This window comes from Sminthopsis crassicaudata, chromosome 2 (genome assembly GCF_048593235.1).
Source record: "Sminthopsis crassicaudata isolate SCR6 chromosome 2, ASM4859323v1, whole genome shotgun sequence".
In the NCBI taxonomy this organism is placed as follows: domain Eukaryota; kingdom Metazoa; phylum Chordata; class Mammalia; order Dasyuromorphia; family Dasyuridae; genus Sminthopsis; species Sminthopsis crassicaudata.
In genome coordinates this window covers 522,516,176-522,538,173 of record NC_133618.1, presented here as the reverse complement: position 1 = coordinate 522,538,173, position 21,998 = coordinate 522,516,176, and the positions used below count along the sequence as shown (strand labels likewise).

The 21,998-nt window shown below is 36.0% G+C and overlaps 1 protein-coding gene across 3 annotated transcripts in view; it reads right to left on the bottom strand.

The window, feature by feature from the left end:
- AP4E1 (adaptor related protein complex 4 subunit epsilon 1) overlaps positions 1-9,344 on the bottom strand; it is a 93,007-nt gene extending 83,663 nt beyond the window's left edge. Inside the window, exon 1 of one of the 3 annotated variants that reach the window (XM_074294502.1) lies at positions 9,109-9,344. Coding sequence is in view for 1 of the 3 variants with exons in the window: in XM_074294501.1 (XP_074150602.1) it covers positions 8,436-8,585 (150 nt within the window). In the remaining 2 variants the exon portion in view is untranslated. Of the gene's footprint in view, positions 1-8,435; positions 8,627-9,108 lie in introns of those variants that run through there. The other 2 variants (XM_074294501.1, XM_074294504.1) reach the window with 2 other exon arrangements.
- Positions 9,345-21,998: the final 12,654 nt, after the last annotated feature.

Genomic DNA, 21,998 nt, shown 5'->3' with positions numbered 1-21,998 from the left:
TCAGTATATAATACTGAAATGTCTTGCTGGAGTTAAGAAAAAAGAAGAGAAAACAATGAAAATTGAGATTAAAAATTTTTCTGTTTTTTAAGTAAATTTCACAAACATCTGTTTTTACAAGTTATTTCTAGATATAAATGCTCCTCTTGCACTGAAGTTCTGCTTTATAACAAATAAACAAAAACCAATATACTGACCACATCTGATAGAATGTGGAGCATGTTCTAAGTCTATTTACTATCTCAGCTCAGAGGGGAGGAAGCATGTCCCATTAATTATCCTCTAGAACAGTTACTCAGAGCCCTGTTTCCTTTGAGTTTTCTTTTTCATTTTCATTACTGTAGTTATGTGTGTGTGTGTATGTATGTGTGTATATATATATATATATATATATATATACATATATATACATATCTGTATGTGTGTATATATATATGTATGTATATATTGTATATATGTATATATTGTTCTGCAAAAGAATTGCACACATTTAACCTATATCAGATTGTTTTGTGGTCTTGGGAAGGGAGGGATCTAAGTAAGGAAGGGAGAAAATTCTGGAACACAAAGTCTTACCAAATGTTGAAAACTACCTTTACATATATTTGGAAAATAAAATAGTATTGAAAATATATTATGTTATTCTCCGAGTATTGCTTACTTTACTCCACATCATTTCATTAAAACTTTTCCATACTTATTTTATGAGAATTCTCTGAATCCTTCATATTTACAAATTAGCATTTACATAGCATTTAAAGCTGGCAAAGCACTTTATGAGTTTTATCACTTGTTTCCTACAATAAGTCTGTGAGTTGAGTATTATTATTATCCTCATTTTACACATATGAAAACTGAGTTTGAGAGATTAAGTGAATGTGTCTAGAAGGATCTTAGGTTATCATGATGAGGTAGGTCTTCCCAATTCTCTGTCCACAGCACCACCTAGTGGTCTTTAAAATGATAGGATCACTTTCTGTTTAAATTCTAATGGTACACAACAGTGGTGATTAGCTTATTCTTGATCATAAATAATAACTAAATATCATATCATTCCTTTCTGCACAATAATATTCCATAATATTCATATACTCTTCCAAAATTTGTTCAGCCATTCCCCAATTGATGGGCACCCATTTTGTTTCCAGCTTTTTGTTATTACAAAAAGGGCAGTAATGAGTATTCTAGTATGTATAAGATCTTTCTCTCTTTGACCACCTTTGGATACATGTTCAGTAACATGATCTTGGGGAGAAAGGTATGTATGGATTTATCGCTACAATGTTTTCCATATATAAATGATTTTGTGGTAAACAGACAACACAAAATGTTTTCACAAAATATGAACTTTAAAAAAAATCTTAAGTTTTGTTAAATCCTTTTGTTAAAATAAATCCCCATCTCATCTTTTACTCTACCCAATGAGATACTGCTTATAAACAAATTTTTAAAGACTAAATGAGGATAAAAGCAGATTAATAAAGTATTTATGAGTATACATCCATATCTATAATCCATTATGTCTGCAAATTAGAGAAATATTTTCTTAAATCTTGACATAATGTATATGTAATGGAAGAATTTTTTTTTCAAGTTCATGTAATTTTAATGATCAAGCTTTCCCAGAGAAAAAGCATTTAATTTCTCTGGTTTCAGTTTTCTCATCTGCAATAAGAAAGGATTAAACTCTGATCACTCAAGGTTCCTTCCAGCTCTAAAGTTAGGTTGTCATGGTCCTTTGCCAGTCATATATTTCTCATATATCCCTTATGCCATTTGTCTATGGACCATAAAATAGACACTTACAACCTAACCATTTGTCCTTTGGATCACCTGTAACTTTTGATTCTTTAGAACCTGAAATAGTCTAAGATTTGCATTAGAAGGACACTAGTATTTAAAAACAAAGAGTTGAGGTTCTGTGGGACAAATAAAAGTATCATGCAATTTCCTATAAAAATAATCAAGCCCACACTCTCCCTCCTACTCAATTTTGGGCCCAATTCATTGTCTACCTGCCAATATTCTCCCCCCTTTTTTCTTTTTTAATTAAAACTTTTTTTTTTATTAACAAACATGTATTTTCCTCTCATATACAACTTCCCTCTCCTCCCAAAAATAGGTTAAAAAGAGTTCTTAGATCTTTTACATTTTATATTATAAATTGTTCCGGTGCTGCTCAATTCACTTTCTACAGATTCATATAAGTCTTCTTTGGTTTTTCTGAACTTTCTTAGTTTCCAGATCTTTGATACTAATATGATCATATATATTTATATGTTATATATAACATGGATCTCATTAAATAAATCATCCTAATGTAATATTCTGGCACGTAATGCACTCGGTATATGATTCATAAAGGGCTGCATCTTGAGGACCACATCATCTTCACTGAACCCTTACCCCACTTAAACACTAGATAGCACTTCTTCCCCAACAATGGCAAATATTTCTGTTGAGAATCTATCTCCAGTATTTTGTGCTTTGTTTCCTTCACTAATCAGTCAGTTGTTGCTTGTCCTTCATTCTTGAAAAGGGCCATGATATACAGGTGAGTTAGATTTAAGTTAAGATTTAAGGACTGTGCAAGATCACCTGCCTCACTTTCCCCTCCAGAGCCATCTGGGTCGAGTGGCCACATATAGATCAGGAGGACTGAAGACAGCAGTTTCCAGCAGTTACATACATAAAGGATAATGTATGAATATATAAATTCTTTGCTGGAAGGAAACTCTTAAGATGATGTTTTCTTCTTCAGTCTGTTCTTTTTTGTTAGCAACAAATGCAGGATATAATATTTCCTCTGCTTTAAGAAGGATAAGGGCAGAATAACATCTTATTAAACATTTGAGTAAAAAGAAGTAATTTACCAACACATCAAGTTCTTAAATAATGATTTTCAGGTATGAAACAAACTCCTAACTGGTATCTTTTCTAAGTCTCCCTTTTGTATAATTGCTACAAATATTCCTCCAGTGATAGTGAATCCTTTAATAATGAAATAATTATAATATATAATATAAAAAATAATAATGAAATAGCAAAATAATTTTTTAGCTTATAAAATGCCTGAAGACTTGGCTTATCCCTGTACAAGATGCATTTAGCACTTACTAGTCTTTCTGCATTTAGTAAAAATATTATACTTGTCTGCTTTCTAAGAACTTCAAAGCTGGCTATTTCTTGGCAAATTATAAATGTACCCCAAATCCCTTCATTTTATTTCCCTAACAAAGCATTGGAAGGCCTGAAAGATCCTTCAAATGAGTGCTCCACATATTATTATGTGTGACAATTTACATCTCCATCATCTCTCACCTGAGGCATTTTAATAATCTAATTCACATCCTTGGTTCCTGTCTTTCTGCTCACCAACCCATCTTTCATGCCAAACAACATTCCTTTTTTTCCTCCTCAGATTCTTCATCTTTTTTGTTGATGATAGCTTTTTATTTTCAAAATATATACATGGATAATTTCTGACATTCACCCCTACAAAACCCTATTTTATTTTTTTTCCTTTTCTTCCCTTCCCCTCCTCCAGTCAACAAATGAGCCAATATATGTTAAACATGTGCAATTCCTCTGTACATATTTCCACAAATATCATGCTGCACAAGAAAAATCAGAGCCAAAAGGAAAAAAAAAAAAAAATGAAAACTAAAACAAAATGCAAGCAAACAAGGAAATACTATGTTTTGGTCCACATTCAGTTCCCACTATCTTCCCTCTGTGTGCAGATGGCTCTCTCCATCACAAGACCATTGGAACTGGTCTGAATCATTTTATTGTTGAAGAAACCCACGTCTATCAGAATTGATCATCGTATAATCTTGCTGTTACTGTGTATAATGTTCTATTGGTTCTACTCACTTCACTTAGCATCAGTTCTTGTCTCTCTAGACCTTTCTGAAATCATCCAGCTGGTCATTTCTTACAGAACAATAACATTCTATAACATTCATATACCACAATTTACTCAGCCATTCACCAACTGATAGGCATTCACTCAGTTTCTAGTTTCTAGCCACTACAAATAGGATTGCCACAAATATTCTTGCACATGTGGGTCCCTTTCCCTCTAATATCCCTTTGGGATAAAAGCCCAGTAGAAATACTGCTGAGTAAAGGGCATGCACAATTTGATAACTTTCTGGGCATAGTTCCAAACTGCTCTCCAAAACAGCTGGATCTATTCACAGTTCCACCAACAACATATCAGTGTTCCAGTTTTCCCACATCCCCTCCAACATTTGTCATTATCTTTTCCTGTCATTTTGGCCAATCTGACAGGTGTGTAATGGTATCTCAGAGTTGTCTTAATTCGCATCTCTGTAATCAATAGTGATTTAGAGTATCTTTTCATATGACTAGAAATGGTTTTAATTTCTTCATTTGAAAATTGTTTGTTCATATCCTTTGACCATTTATCAATTGGAAAATGGCTTGAATTCTTATAAATTTGAGTCAATTCTCTATATATTTTAAAAATGAGGCCTCTATCAGAATCCTTGAATATAAAAATTTCCCATTTATTTCTTTCTTCCCTCCTAATTTCATCTGCATTGGTTTTGTTTGTACAAAACCTTTTTATCTTAATATAATCAAAATTATCCATTTTGCATTCAATAATGTACTCAAGCTCTTCTTTGGCCACAAATTTCTTCCTTCTCCAGATCTAAAAGGTAAATTACTCTTTCAAAATAACATTCCTAATACAAAGTCTGACCATGATTGACATGATTGAAACACATACTGCCAGAACTAGCTCCCTGTTTGGAAGGCTCCAAAGAAAAATGTGGGAGAGAAGTATTAGCCCAACTACCAAACTGAAGGTCTACAGAGCTTCTGTCCTGATCTCATTGATGCACGCCTGTGAAACCTGGAAAGTCTACTAGCATCACACCAAGAAACTGAATCACTTCCATTTATATTGTCTTAGGAAGATACTGAAGATCACAGGGCGGGATAAGACACAAGACACTGAGGTCCTTTCTCAAACTAAACTGCCAAGCATTCCAACTCTGCTGCACAAAACACAATTCCATTGGGCTGGTCACAAATGTTAAATGTACATTTACCAACAAAAATTATTATGCTCACAAGGTGGCCAAAAAAAGCGATACAAGAACACTCTCAACTTATATCCTAAGAACTTTAGAATCGATTGTATGACATGGGAGATACTAGCACAGGACCATCCCAGCATGATGTGCCCTTATCAGAGAAAGTGCTGTGCTCTATGAAAAAAGCAGAATTGAATTAGCCCAAAAGAAATATGAGGCACAAAATTAGAACATTCCAAACTCATGTTGGTCTGATCAGCCACAATCGGACACACTCAATTCTAATGTAGTGATGTCATTTTGGTTCTCTTCAAGTACAATGGACAACCACCAATCTAATACAAAGGTCTGACCGTGGGTATTCTCCTGTTCAAAAATCATCATTGGCTCCCTACTTTATACAGAATAATTCTGGCACTTAAGGTCCTCCTTAATGTAGTTCCAACTTACTCTTCCAGACATATTTGACAATACTCCCCACCTTCCTACTTATACTATAGTTCCAGGGCAATGAAACCATCAACTGTTCTTCAACTTTGTCCTAAAATAATCTTAATCCTATACTTTATTACCTACCAAATATCTAGCAAGATAGAACCAGCTGGCCAGAATTACATATTATATATAATATACATATATATAAACTAAAGATGACAAATGTTAATACAATTAAAGACCTAAAAATATCTGTGAGAATTCAAATAAACTATTAGAACTGGCATTTCACCACAAAGCTGTTGCCTACAATCCCCCAGATATAACATTAATATGGAAAAATGCAAAGGCAACATTTTAAATGATGTAGCCATGCTGAATATCAATAATCTCCAAGTTATCTGAAATAAAAAGCCTTCAAAATATAGAGATCTAGTCAAAGAAATAATAACCAAGTCCAACCAGGATATCTATCTTGTCTATAACTGTATTTGTCCCAAAGAGTCTTTCAGTCAGCCCAAAGAGGATGAGCTTTTGGTAAAAAGTTTTATTCAAACTGCACAATGGTACACAGAACAATGCACATAAAAGAATAATAGGATCCCAAGAAGTCTTTCTAGCTGAATGCTAATGAACTGAGATGAGACTAAGTTATTAATAAATAATAGTAGCTGATATTTATAGCATTTTTCAATTACAAAGCATTTTGCATCTATTATCTCATTTGGTTCTCACAACATTGGAAGAATCAGGAATGCTCTGTGAACATTTGGCAGCCAGGTACTGCAGTGGGTAAGTATGCTGACTTAGAGATGGGAAGACGAGTTCAGATTCTGCCCAGACACTTACAAGCTGTGACCCTCAACAAATAATTTAACCTCTCTCAGAATTATTTTCCCCCTCTGTAAAATGGGGATTACATCCACCTCACAGGATTACTGTGAGTCTCCAATGAGAGAATGTGCCCAAGCAGCACTTTGCAAACTCTGAAAGAGTTCTCTAAAGGCTGTTATATGTTGCTGCTGTCAGCTGTTTTCAAAAAGGACCAATGATGTGAGGAAAGTATTGTTTTTGACATGCCCACGATTTGGATTTTAAGTGAGTCAGAGTTACATAGCCATCAAAGTCCAGTGGCAAGACCAAATCAAGACAACTGGCCACAGTTAAGGATGGCTCCTCCAATGCCTGGCCAAGTTCTAAGTGCTCCACAGTCCCTGCTTCAGCTGCCTTCCTAGCATCAGGACAAATAGTTCTTCTCTGCCCATTATGCAGAGAGCAGTCTTCACCCTCTAACTCAGCCAGTTGGGAAGCCTGCTGGGTACCCTCAATCTGGTTTAGCCCATTGCAGAGGTGGTTTTTAAAAGAGTATGTATTATCTGGTCTATGACAACAGATTATCTGTTCTATAATAAAAGGCACACAGACATGTGTTCATGTGTGTATGCATGCATGTATTATTTGGTTTGGACCAGTGATTTCATTGATGTAAGGGACTCCCAAGCAGCAACGCAGACAAGACAATTCTCTAATTAATTTTGGAGCTTCATGGAGCCTTGGGAGGTTGTGACTTATCCAGGTCACAGGGACAAGAGATATTTGAGACAGCACTTGAGCTAGCTTCATCCACCGTGCCACAACGCCTGTAATCTCATCTTTTCCAACTACCCTCACCTTTTCTCTTAATGACACCGTTCTAAGATGGCACCTGCTCTACAAAGTCTTCCCCGATCTATAGCCTCCTCCCAAATGAAAGCAATCTCTTCCTCCTCAAATATTCCTACATGCCTTTGCTTCTCTCCTAGCCTTACCTAGGTTAGCCTATATCTAGGGGTACAAGAAATAAAGGGAACTGGACTTAAGAATTAAAGAGACCTGAATTCAAAATCTTAAGTTCTTACTATTTGCAAGTAGCTTGATCCTTCTCGGCGTCGGTTCAACTCAATAAAAATTTATCGTGCCATAAAACGGACAGAAATGGGAAGAAGAGGGGCTGAAGGCAGTCCTGCCCTCAGAGCTTAAGATCTGATCATTAGTCAGCGTAGTGAAGGAAGCTGTGAGGCTGAGAGGATGGCAATCGGGAGTCAAGACCTGCCTCAAGAGCCTCAGCTGCCCCATCTGTAAAAATGGGGACAATAGTCTACCTTACAGGGTAGTTATGGGATCAGTGAGCTGACACGTAAAATTTCTCGCGAACCTTAGGGTGGCGCACGTGACTACTGTCAGTAACAACACTAGTCTATAATATTGTCTCAGTCTCTCCTCCTCCCTCCTTTCTCTCTTTTTCCCTCTCTTCCTTCCTCCAAAAGCCCTCACACTCTTCCTCTCAGGGCAGGAGTTCGGTCATTTTTTCTGCTTTGGGAGCCTTTAATAAACACTGACCCAACCGGACTGTCCCGGCAGTTCGCACGACGACACTCCTCCTTCCAGAGGGAAATGGGCCAATCGGCTCAAACCTGCAGCCCTTCCCCTTTGGAGTTCACAAGATCTTACTCAGCCTCAGTTTCATTTAATTCAATTCAATAAGCATGTATTAAATATCTACTAAGTACTAAGCGACGGGGATGAAAACAAAGGCAAAAAAGAAAAAAAAATCTAACGCTCGCCCTCCGGGAGCTCCGGGATGAAGACGTTCCCGGGAGACCAGGGCCCCCCACGGCAGAGCCCAGTCCGAGGAGAGCGTCCCGGGACGCCTCTACCAGTCAGACAGGCCGCCCTCCTAGCTCCCCGGCAGTCTCCGGCTCAGACTGCGGCACGATCCCCCCAGGAGCCGGAGTCCCGGGTGAGCACCAAGGGACTCGGGGGGCCTGGACTAGGGAGGGATCCCGGCAGGGTCCAGATTGCCCGGGGATGCTGCCCGGCGGAGAGGGATCGGCGGACGAGGGATCCCGAGGAGCCGCCCCCGCGCCCCGCCTTCCTTCCGCGGCCACCTACGTGCTTGGACGTGAGCGCGGTAATGCTGCGGACGAGGCTGCCCAGCCGAGAGGAGACAGACACCCTGGGCACCCCGGAACCGCCGGCTGCCTGGTGCTGCAGAAAGAGCCCCGGCAGCGCCGTCAGGGTCTTCTCCACTATATCGCTCATCGCAGCCACCAGGCTTCCTTCCTCATCCCGGAAGGCCCAGAGTGCCCCGGGCCTCACACGCACTTCCGGTTTCTTTGGAGAAGAAAACTTTATTCGGGCCTACGCGATGAACATGAACATTGCCGCGCTGCGGCCACCGGAGGCGCTAGAACCTAGAGAAAACTCCCCTTGCGGTCTTCATTTTCGAGTGTGCAAAAGCGTGAACTTAAACTTTCCTCCATATTGCGCGCCCTAGGAGCCGCTTCTTAAACCTCGGTAAAAACCATCCCACAGCCCCTCACAAAATCCTCCTACACCCCGGAATAGTGGCTTGTGCTTAAAGGGTGCTTTGCCTACACTATATTCCCATTTTGCAGATGAGAAAATTGAGATTGTCAGAGGGTTAAATGATTTATCCGGAGTCCGAGCTCAATATTGTGCATGTCCTTATTCCGCATTCCGAAAGCCACACAATCCACTAACTCACCCGGGGTCGCCCCTCGGGGAATTCGGAAGCGAACATTTCTGTGCCATACTTACTTACACATCTGACCTTTCATCCCACGGGAACGTAAACTTAATAGAGACGGACTCGTTTTTGTATTTGTGTCCTCGAGCCCCAGTGAGACAGGGCCCGGACCGGTGATTCCGCAGGCGAAGGAATTCCCAGAGGCACAGGAAACCCCCTCGGTGGGAAAAGTGTACCGGGAGAAGAGGAAGAGGAGGGCAAAACAGGGTGAACCTCCTCACGCCGAAGACCGGTTATCAGGCGGGAAATAAGGGCGAGCACTGTTGGGGCCTTCCTCTCGTCAGATTCGGCCCTCGCCGATGTAGAAATGTCTCTTTCCCCCAAGTTATGGGAAGGGAAAGGGGAAAGAAAAGGGGAGGGGAGCGCCTAGAGGGAGGAGGGAGGCTCCCTCGGACCAGTTCAGGTTAGCACATTCTCCTCCATTTAGAGTCCCACAGAGTTGCATAAGAAGTCCTAAGAAGTTATTACCTGCCCAGGGTCATGTAGCCTATATGTGTCATAGATTGGATGTGAGAATCCCAGGTCTTCTTACTCTTTCCTCTAGGTGCTTAATAAATGCATGTTGATTGAGTGACTCAATGCCTCAAATGCTTCTACTAGGTGCCTAATAAATGCTTGTTGATTGAGTGACTCAATGCCTCAAATGCTTCTACTAGGTGCTTAATAAATGCATGTTGATTGAGTGACTGGATGTCTCAAATGCTTCTACTAGGTGCTTAATAAATGCTTGTTGATTGACTCAATGCCTCAAATGCTTCTACTAGGAGCCTAATAAATGCTTGTTGATTGATTGACTCCATACCTGGACACCATACATTGGATGAGATATATCATTCTTTTGCTGAGCATATTTCTTTTCCTCTATATTGAGTACCCTTCCCTAAACTCACTCTGTACTCTTATCTATTCTGAGCAGTCATGAGTGATCTCCTGAACCAAGAAAAGTAGCAGAATTTTTCAAAGGACATATGCCTTTATGGACTTTTAAGAGGACACATAGGACATCCATAGATTGTAAGACACACAGGAATAGATGAATGAATCCATAGGTCAGTGAGTGAGCCCAAAACCATGGGCTTGTGGGGAAGGGAGGAAATGAATGGCTGTATGAAAGTACAGTGACCTGTGTATGAAAACCAGATCTATCATTATCTGTGTGACCTTAAGAAAGCCATTTAATCTTTGGAGGTCTGTTTCCTCACCTGTGAAATGGAGGGCTTGGAGTGTATGACCTCTACTATCCTTTCTAACTCTAGGATCCTTTCCAGATCTAAAACCATGATTCTGTAAATGAGAAAGGAGCATGTTAACACTGATTAGAGATCAGTGAAGGAGAAAGTGTAAAAAGTAAGTGAAATACCTTCTAAGTTGTTTTCAACTTGCAAGATTAATAAGGGAAGTAGCAATAATAGCAGCAGCATTTCCTAACAGCCTCCTACCTGTCCCTAAGCACCTGACTAGGACAAATATTCCCTCCCCCATTCCCAAGGTGAACAAAGAATGACCTTCAAGAGCCCAGGAAATTCATCTCCAAGCCAAAGCTTTCCACTGCAGCCCATTCTCTAGAATCTAGGTATCTGACCCTGGAATCATCCCGTGGTTCTACACCCTCCGCTACCAGTTTCTGCTTCTCAGATCCCACTTTCTCTGAACCAGTACCTGTCCTAAAGTTTGTTTTCCCACTTTTCTTGCACACATCCAGAAGCTATTTCTCCCCTAATCAAATGAGAAAAAATATTAAATGAGAGCCCAGAAATCTAGGTTTTAATTTCAATTCTTCCACTAACTAGCCATGTGATCTTAAGCAAATAATCATCTTTAAGCTAAATTTATTGATCTGTAAAATAAGGAGATGTCACTAGGTCTAAAAAGTTTGAAATTCTCTTATTTAAGTTGTAGCATATCCTTCTGGCTTCTATGGATCTTAATGGGTCACTTAAGGATAATTGGGGAGGAATCAAACTCTTTATTGTCTACCATTCAGTAGATAGTCAGCTAGATGGCAGTGGATAGATCGCCAGATCTAGAGTAAGAAAAACCTGAGTTCAAAACCAGCCTCAAACACTTACTATGTGACTCTGGACAAGTCCCTTCACCCTGTTTCCCTCAGGTTCATCATCTGTATCAATGAACTAGAGAAAGAAATGGCAAAGTACTTCAGTATCTTTAAAATTTCAAATGAGGGTCTCAAAAAGTTGACTACAACTGAAACAAACAACAGCAATTCTAAGTCCTACCTCTGCTTTTTCACTACATTACGGTGCCAACTTGATATCTAGGAAGGATGGAACTGCCCAATCAAAATCATTGAAAAGCCCCTATCTTATTATAAAACCTCACTCTCTCCTTGAACAAATTTCTCTGAGCCCAGTTAATCATCATCATCTAACAATACTCTAGTATTTATTACATCTTGAAGTTTGCAAAACTGTATATATATATATATATATATATATATATATATATATATATATATATATATATTCATATATATATATATATATACATATATATATGTATTTGATCTTCACAATAACTCTGTGAGGTAGGTACTATTATTATCTCTATTTCAGAGATGAGGAAACTGATGAATAACTTAAATGACTTGACTATAGTCATATAGTATCTAAAATAGTATTCCAACTCCGATTTTCCTAACTCAATCTCCTGTGCGCTTCCTACTGTACATCTAGCTGCATAATAAAGTTACTTCCCATAAGAACAGACAAAATTTGCTTAGCTACATGCTATGTTCTCCTCTTGGCATAGAATCAATAAAAGGCAATGAATAACAAAAGATCTACTGTTTAATTGCACCTGCAGTCTCTAACAGACCTAAGCCATTTTTTTTTAAATGCATAGATCACTTTGAATCTAAGTTCTAATTTAAGGGGTAGAAAATATACATACATTCGTACATATAATATGAAAATTTGTTTGCTTCTTCTTCCACCTTTGCCTCTGAGCAAGATAAAGAGTATAGGCAATGCAACACAGTTTGCAATTTCTGTTTAACTCCTGTATTTATTCAGTAGAGCTAATAATTCATTGAAGACCCTGGAACTCTAGACCCGGGATTTCTAGGAGGCTAGGGCATGGGCTTAGAGTCAAGTGAAAACCAGAATTCTTGACAGTTGATTCTATTCTGTTACTTCCTTGTCTGGTCATTCAGGGGAAGCAAACCCAATGTCTGTCTCTGGCAAGGAAAATAAATTCACTACCACCACTTCACCTTGACATCTGACTTTGAGTCTCTTAGTTACCCACACCTCTATATAGCCACTTCTTTTTGCACATTTTTTGGTTCACCATCAGTCAAAACCTTAGCATTCCATGAATCATGGGAAAGCAGGAACAATGAGATTTCTTGTGTACCTCCCATCATTTCTATAGTATCGATGATAATTGTAATGGATTATTTTCTGTTTATTTCTTGATTTGTCTATGGTTTTCATAATAGGAACCTTGTCCCAAAATGCCAGAATTGTTATTTTTTTCTCTTTAAATGAAACTCATCAGTAAACTTTGGAACTTTGGAACAGATAGTAGGATTCTTTATAATGGTAGAAAAAACAGTACCATGGGGGAAAGTCTAGAATGGGCGATGATATCAGCTACTTCAGAGCATGAGTACTATTTGGGCTTTTTATACCTACCCATAGAGCAAACTGTTTTCCAATGTTCCTCTTCCCCAATAGTGAATCCCTTCCCCACTAATTACCTTCCTTGGTTTAATTTCAATATTTTTCACTTAATCTGATTCCCAGAACAACTTTTCTATTTTTTGACCATAATCATATGTGATAACTGTTACTTTTAGCAAAAGATGACATCTGATGCTATTAGGTACCTCATCTTTTCCTTTCTACTTTTTTTTTTATTATTTTCCTTTATGTTCTTGATCTTATGTTCCTCCAGATGGATTTCATTTTTTATTTGTTTTTCCCTAAATCTATAAAATAACTCTTTTGTAATTTGAATGGTATAACTCTGAATCTATAAATTAAATTAGGTAGCACTTTCATTTTTTAGTATATTGGCACAGCCATGACAATTAGTATCTCTTCAGTTATTTATGTCTTTCTTTAATTCTATATAGAAGATTGCAATATTTATATAATTCTGTAAGTCTTGAAGGTGAACTCCCTATTATTTTATACATTTTATAATTATTATTAATGGAAATTATTTTCTATCTCCTCTGAGCTTTATTGGTAAAATGTAGAATTACTGATGATTTTTGTCTCACTTTCTCTTTATATTACAAAGATATTCAACAGAGTATCCTTCAGTTATGTCTTGCTTTCTTCATATAATCAACCCATCCTCTATTGCTATCAGGCCCAGATTTAATTAACCCTGTCATCACTATCTACTAATATTCTTCCCTTAATCTGACTTAGAGCCCAAAATGTGTCAAAGTCAATTCCAACTGACTTTAGAACCAAATGTTAAAGTTTCAAAGTGAGCATTTACTCATCAGAAATCTATATGTATAAATCAGAGCTTTATTATTGTTTTGTTGATTGTCCAGACTTAAGCAAGTATTAATAACACAGATTGTATTTAAAAATTCATGTGCATACATATCTTTCAGTTGTTAAACAATGTGTTATCAGCACACCCCTGCTTATAGCCTCCCTTAGGGAAATCTACATTTTAAAGCATATCTTAACCAGAAGGCCAAAACACTTTCTTTTTTAAAAAAAAAAAAAAGAGCAATTCAATTTAGGAATTCTCCAAAGATGATAGAGCTGGAACTTGCTCACAAAGAAGTATTTATTACACAACTCTGGTATAAAATGCAGAGCCAGTTATTAACTTTATAACCTTATACCTTAAACCCCACCCAGAAGCAAGTGGAACTGGCTGAGTTTTGCCTCAGGAGGCATATTGTCTCTCAGTTGTGCACCTGTATTGCTATGTAATAGTACAAGTGTTTCCCCACCTCTCAGTTCCAAGATAACCCCCCACACACATACCTCCCACTCTAGTTGGCACTTAACAGCACTAAACACGTGGAAGGCATTTGACATATATTTGAACTGAATAGCTGAATTCATTCCATATTCAATCTGGGAGTACAGAGGGAAAGAATATTAGAGACAATCTTAACCTTTTTTTTTTTTTTTTTTGCTTTTGTTTTAAAAGTCAGCCTCGGAGACCAAAAGATTAAATCTGTGGTGATAATTCATTTGTGGCCAATTCTCAATAAATATAATTTGAAGCCAAAAACAATCAGCTGAATAAACCATCAAGCTGAAAACTTGGATTGGAACTATCATGTGAAACTTAAGAAGACTATTTCCAAGCATAATGAACTAAAGAGGCTTATGTTATATAATGGCTAAAAGTCTTCTGATTGGGTATAAAGTGGCAAGTACCAGTGGCTCAGTAGGTGTTTGGGCCAGAACTGAGAATCTCTCTGTCTCTTTATCTTCATGGAAGCAAGTAAGGCAAGAATTGCCCTGGGCTGATGGATGGAGAAGCAGCTGTGTTTCTTCCAACTGGCCACCATGATTCTATGAGTAATGCTGTTTCTTTTTTCTTTGTTCTTTTTTGATCTTAGGTGAACAAGTTTCCAAAGATGGATCTGTCCAGGTGATGACTTTGTGATGTTGAAAGTTGCTGAACTCTCATCCAGAGGTTCTCCAGTAATTAGTTAGTGGAGCAACAGAGGCTGATGACAGAAGCACCTGCAGACACATGTGAAAAGACAGGCACCTGAGGATGGGCGTGGCTAGGTGAATTATGCAAGGATTCACCATAGAATTTGTTCAATTGGTAGGGTACATTATTAAATGGGAAGCCAGTCAATTAGGATTTATTAAACACTTGCTTTCTGTGTGTCTGGTTCTGTACTAAGTGCTAATAATACAAAGAAAGACATAAGACAGTCCCCACCCTCAAGGAACTTGAAGTCTAATGGGGAAGACACACATACAACTATGTGTGAACACAAAATATACAGGATAAATTGAAGATGATCAACAGAGGCAAGGCAACTAGTGTTGAGAGCAAACTCTACGTTTTGACTTAGGGGACCTAGTTTAAATCCTGCCTCTGTGACTTGCTACTTGTGTTTGGGCACATCACTTATCCTCTTTAGTATCTATTTTCTCATCTATAAAATAAGGTTATTAGACTAGTTGGCTTCTGAGTTTATTTTCCACTCTAAAACTGTGATTCTTGTGTTTTTTACTAATCAAGGTTAGATCAATAATTTTTAAAAACCTTAAAGATAAATGGCAGTAGCTATTACCTACTAACGATTAATTAAAACTAATGCTTTCAGAAATATGTTTTAACTCAATAGGAAAATTAATTCCTCAAATTAATTTGCATTCTATTTTATAGAATGTATACCTACTTATAAAATATCAGCAGATCCATTGCTTGGTTGGGTTTTTTTATCCTTTGTTCTCAAAGAAACTAAAATGACATCACTGTATTGGGATTAAGGTATAGTGATTCTGACTGTAATTGTTCATACCAATATAAGTTCAGAAAGCTCTACCACAGATCTGGTATAAATAGTCTATATGATCTGTTGATTAACAATTAGTCAACAAAATATATTAAAACATGCTATGGTAACTTTCCCACTGGCAAAATGAAAGCTTGAACTTAATAACCTTAAAGCTATCTTCCAAATATAATGTTTTATGACTAATAGTTCTATTTTATGGGTCTCATCCATGCCTGCCCATTTTATGCAATTCTTGGCCATTCCCTCTTATAAGTTGACCAGAGAGGATTACTACTGAAGTAATAAGGGCCTTGCTCAAATTCTTTTCTCATCTCTAGGATAATAACAGGTGACTTGGACTGTTCACCAATGATCCTTCTTTCTGTCACATGACCAGTCTATCTTCTTTTCGATCATATTTTGATCATATGTTATCTTTGCTAACATCCTTCACACAACTTCTTCTGCATAATTGTATATAATGTGCTGCAGCCTTGATCACACCTATTATGCATTTTTTCATTCCCTTTGAATGACCTTCAGTTTTAGTTTTTTAGTGACTGCATTGCTCTATATCTCCCAGTCAAAGTATCTACCTAATATAGGGGTATTATAGAAGAGATGTTTGAAAGTTGAAAATCTTCAAATGTTGAAAAGTGATATTTAAAATATCACCTTTTTCTTGTGCAGTATGATATTTGTGGAAATATGTATAGAAGAATTGCACATCCATGTTTACATATATTGGATCACTTGCTGTCTAGGGGAGGAAATAGGGGAAGGCAGGGAAAAAATTAGAACACAAGGTTTTGTAACAATGAATGTTGAAAATTATCCATGTATGTATTTTGAAAATAAAAGGCTTTAATTTTTAAAATTAAAAAAAATTATCATCTGAAGCATATTAGTATTCAAATGATGGACTTTTGTTTTAGAGAGAAGGTTGGTCAAACCATTAGTATTAATAATGTATTAAAAAATCTGCAATGCACTCACAACTGTTTGTGGCAAAGTAATTACAATAATGCTATATTTTGAAACTGTTGATCTTTAGTGTGCTTAAGTTGAACAATATGAAAGAATAAATTTGAATAATGGTTTCAGTTCACTAGTAATTGAGTTATTTTCTTTAATAAATGGTAAAAAAAAAAAAAAAAGATTGCTCTGTTGGCATTCATATGGAAAATAATCTCAGTAATCAAATAGATCAGGAATTCTTAACCTTGTTTATATTATAGCATTCTGGTGAAGTCTATATACTTCTTCTCTTCTCAGAATAATATTTTTTCAATTTATTTTATTTTATTTTATTTTTTGTTTTTTTTATTATAGCTTTTGATTTACAAGATATATCATGAATAATTTTTCAGCATTGACAGTTGCAAAACCTTTTGTTCCAATTTTTCCCCTCCTTCCCTCCACCCCCTCCCCCAGATGGTAGGTTGATCAATACATGTTAAATATGTTAAAGTATAAGTTAAATACAAATATGTATACATGTCCATACAATTATTTTGATGTACAAAAAGAATCAGACTTTGAAATAGTGTATAATTAGTCTGTGAAGGAAATCAAAAATGCAGGCGGACAAAAATAGAGGGATTGGGAATTCTATGTAGTAGTTCATATTCATCTCCCAGAGTTTTTTTGCTGGGTATAGTTAGTGCAGTTCATTACTGCTCTACTGGAACTGATTTGGTTCATCTCATTGTTGAAGAGGGCCACATCCATCAGAATTGATCATCATATAGTATTGTTGTTGAAGTATATAATGATCTCCTGGTCCTGCTCATTTCACTCAGCATCAGTTCATGAAAGTCACTCCAGGCCTTTCTGAAATCATCCTGCTGGTCATTTCTTATAGAACAATAATATTCCATAATATTCATATACCACAATTTATTCAGCCATTCTCCAACTGATGGGCATTCACTCACAGAATAATATTTTTAAATGTGTAAAATAAAATACATTTAATTACAAAAGAAAGCACTTATATTGAAACACATCTATCAAAATAATAATTTTCAAAAGTTCATAGATTCTAGTTTAACTATGGATTTAGAACAAAGCTTCTTAAACTATAGGTTGAACCCCATATGGAATTGCATAACTGAATGTAGAAGCCACCAAAAAATTGCCAATAATAAAAGGTTTTTGAATACTCTATATCTTGTTATACCAAATATTCCACCAAGATTTATTTTTTAAATGATTTCCACATTTATTGTGCTGCACAAGAAAAATCAGATCAAAAAAGGAAAAAAAAAAAGAAAAAGAAAAAGAAGCAAACAAGCAACAATAAAAAAGGTGAAAATATTATGTTGTGATCCATATTCAATCTCCAAGGTCCTCTTTCTGAATGCAAATGACCTCTCCATCACAAGACCATTGGAATTGGCCTGAATCATTTCATTGTTGAAAAGAGCCAAGTCCATCAGAATTGATTATCATATAATCTTGTTGTTACTGTTTACAATGTTCTCTTGGCTCTACTTGTTTCACTTAATATCAGATCATGTAAGTCTCTCCAGGCTATTAAGCCATCCTGCTGATCATTTCTTATAGAACAATAATATTCCATTATATTTATATAATATATTTAGCCATTTCCCAACTGATGGGCATCCACTCAGTTTCCAATTACTTGCTACACAAAAAAGGCTGCTAAAAACATTTTTGTACACATAGATCCTTTTCCTTTTTTTATAATCTCTTTGGGATATAGACCCAGTAAAGATACTGCTGGATCAAAAGGTGTGTAGTTTGATAGCCCTTTGGATGTAGTTCCAATTGCTCTCCAAAATGGTTAGATCAGTTTACAACTCCACCAACAATGTATTAGTGTCTTAGTTTTCACACATTCCCTACAACATTTTTCATTATCTTTTTCTGTCATCTCAGATAATCTGAGAGATATATAGTGGTACTTCAGAGCTGTCTTAATTTGCATTTCTCTGATCAATAGTGATTAAGAGCATTCTTCATCTGAAAATTGTTTATGTCCTTTGACCATTTATCAATTGGAGAATGGCTTGTATTTTTATAAATTTGAGTCAATTCTCTATATTTTAGAAATGAGAGCTTTTTTAGATCACTTGGATATATTTTTTCACCAATTTTCTGCTTCTCTTCTAATCTTGTCTACATTGATTTTGTTTGTACAAAAACTTTTCAATTTAATATAATCAAAATCATCCATTTTGCATTTCATAATGTTATCCAGTCCTTCTTTAGACATAAATTCCTTCCTTCTCCACAAATCACACTATCCTTTGTTCTCCTAATTTGCTTATGATATCACAGTGTATGCTTAAATCATGAACCCATTTTGACCTTATCTTGGTATACAGTCAAGATGTAATTATTTATGTAAAAACAAACAAGCATATCCATTTCATTAGTATGAAAATTTGCTTTCACCTCTAATAAATAGTAAAATATTTGTATACTAAAGATTTGTTTTAAAACAAATTTCTTTATTCTTTATTATCAGTAAATGTTTGGTTTTTATACCTATTTTATATACCTGTTTTCCCCAGAATCATATAAAAATTTTTAAGTGAAAAAAAAAATCACAAGTGGAAAAAATTTAAGAACCCTGAATTTAGAAGAACCCTCAACAGAATAAAAGGTCCTTGAAAATAGGAATTGTTTTACTTTTTGTTTTTATATGTCACATATCTAGTACAGAGATTACAAATACTAAGTGCTTAATTAATACTTGTTGATTAATTTAAAATTTTATTTTAAAAAAGCATTAGAGAAGCAAAAGAACTAGAGCTATGACTGAAAATACCCAGTAAAACATAATCCTGAATGAAAAAAAAATGGATATTCAATAAATTGTCAGACTTTCAGGATTTTGTTGCAAAAAAGTCCTGAACTTAATAGAAAATTCAACATATAAAATCCAAAAGAAATATAAGATAAACATCAAAGACTATTTCAAGGGACTCAATAGGGACAAACTATATTTTATACTTGGTAATGGAAACCATTTTCTAAGATTGTCATTAGTAATTGAATAGTCTTAAAGAAAGATTGAGATAGAATTGAGTATAATATGATTCTTTATGATACAGACATGGTACTGATACCTAAACCAGGTATGTTGAAAACAGAGAAAGAAAATTATAGACCAAAATCCCTAATGAATACTGATGCGAAAATCTTAAATAAAATATTAGCAAAAAGATTACAGAAAATCATTCCCAGGATAATACACCATGACCAAGTAGGATTTATACCAGGAATGCAGGCTGGTTCAATATTAGGAAAACTATTAGCATAATTGACTATATCAATAACCAAATTAACAAAAACCATATGATCATCTCAAATAGATGCAGAAAAAGCATTTGATAAAATCCAGCATCCATTCCTATTAAAAACACTTAAGAGCATAGGAATAAATGGACTTTTCCTTAAAATAGTCAGGGGCATCTATTTAAAAACTGTCAGTAAACATCATATGTAATGGGGATAAACTGGAACCTCAGGAGTGAAACAAAGTTGCCCACTATCATCATTACTATTGAATATTGTATTAGAAATGCTAGCCTCGGCAATAAGAGTCAAGAAAGAGATTAAAGGAATTAGAGTAAGTAATGAGGAAACCAAACTATCACTATTTGCAGATGATATGATAGTATACTTAGAGAACCCCAGAAATTCTACTAAAAAGCTATTAGAAATAATCCACAACGGCAGCTCTTTTTGTTGTAGCTAGAAACTGGAAGTTGAATGGATGTCCATCAGTTGGAGAATGGTTGGGTAAATTGTGGTATATGAAGGTTATGGAATATTATTGCTCTGTAAGAAATGACCAGCAGGAGGAATACAGAGAGGCTTGGAGAGACTTAACATCAACTGATGCTGAGTGAAATGAGCAGAACCAGAAGATCACTATACACTTCAACAATACTGTATGAGGATGTATTCTGATGGAAGTGGAAATCTTCAACATAAAGAAGATCCAACTCACTTCCAGTTGATCAATGATGGACAGAAATAACTATACCCAGAGAAGGAACACTGGGAAGCGAATGTAAATTGTTAGCACTATTGTCTATCTACCCAGGTTACTTATACCTTAGGAAGCTAATAATTAATGTGCAACAAGAAAATGGTATTTACACACATATATTGTATCTAGGTTATATTGTAACACATGTAAAATGTATGGGATTACCTGCCATCGGGGGGAGGGAGTGGAGGGAGGGAGGGGATAATTTGGAAAAATGAATAAAAAAATAAAAAAAAAAGAAAGAAAGAATCCACAACTTTAGCAAAGTTTCAGTATACAAAATAAATCCACATAAATCCTCAGCACTTTTATACATCAACAAAATCCAACAGCAAGAGATACAAAGAGAAATTCCATTTAAAATAACTGCCGATAGGGGCAGCTAGGTGGCGCAGTGGATAGAGCACCAGCCTTGAATTCAGAAGGAACAGAGTTCAAATCTGGTCTCAGACACTTAACACTTCCTAGCTGTGTGACCCTGGGCAAGTCACTTAACCCCAGCCTCAGGAAATATAAAAATAAAAAAATAAAAACTGCCGCTAGCATAAAATATTTGAGAATCTAGCAAAGGAAAGTTAGGAACTATATGAGCAAAACTACAAAACACTTTCCACACAAAGTCAGATTTAAACAATTGGAAAAATATTAAGAGCTCTTGGATAGGCTGAGTAAATATAATAAAGATGACAATACTACCTAAACTAATCTATTTATTTAGTGCTATACCAATCAGACTCCCAAGAAACTATTTTAATGACCTAGAAAAAATAACAACAGAATTCATATGGAAGAACAAAAGGTCAAGAATTTCAAGGGAACTAATGAAAAAAAAAAAAAAATCAAATGAAGGCGGCCTACCTGTATCTGATCTAATATTATATTATAAAGCAGCAGTCACCAAAACCATTTGGTATTGGATAAGAAATAGCCTAGTTGATCAGTGGCATAGGTTAGGTTCACAGGACAAAATAGTCAATAACTATAGCAATCTAGTGTTTGACAAACCCAAAGATCCCAACTTTTGAGATAAGAATTCATTATTTGACAAAAATGACTGTGAAAACTGGAAATTAGTATGGCAGAAATTAGGCATGGACCCACACTTAACACTGTACACTAAGGTAAGATCAAAATGGGTACATGATTTAGGCATAAAGAACAAGATTATAAATAAATTAGAGGAACATAGGATGCTTTACCTCTCAGACTTGTAGAGGACAAAGGAATTTATGTCCAAAGGAGAACTAGAGATCATTATTGATCACAAAATAGAAAATTTGGATTATATCAAATTAAAAAGCTTCTGTACAAACAAAACTAATGTAAATAAGATGAGAAGGGAAGCGATAAACTTGGAAAACAACTTTATAGTTAAAGGTTCTGATAAAGGCCTCATTTCCAAAATAT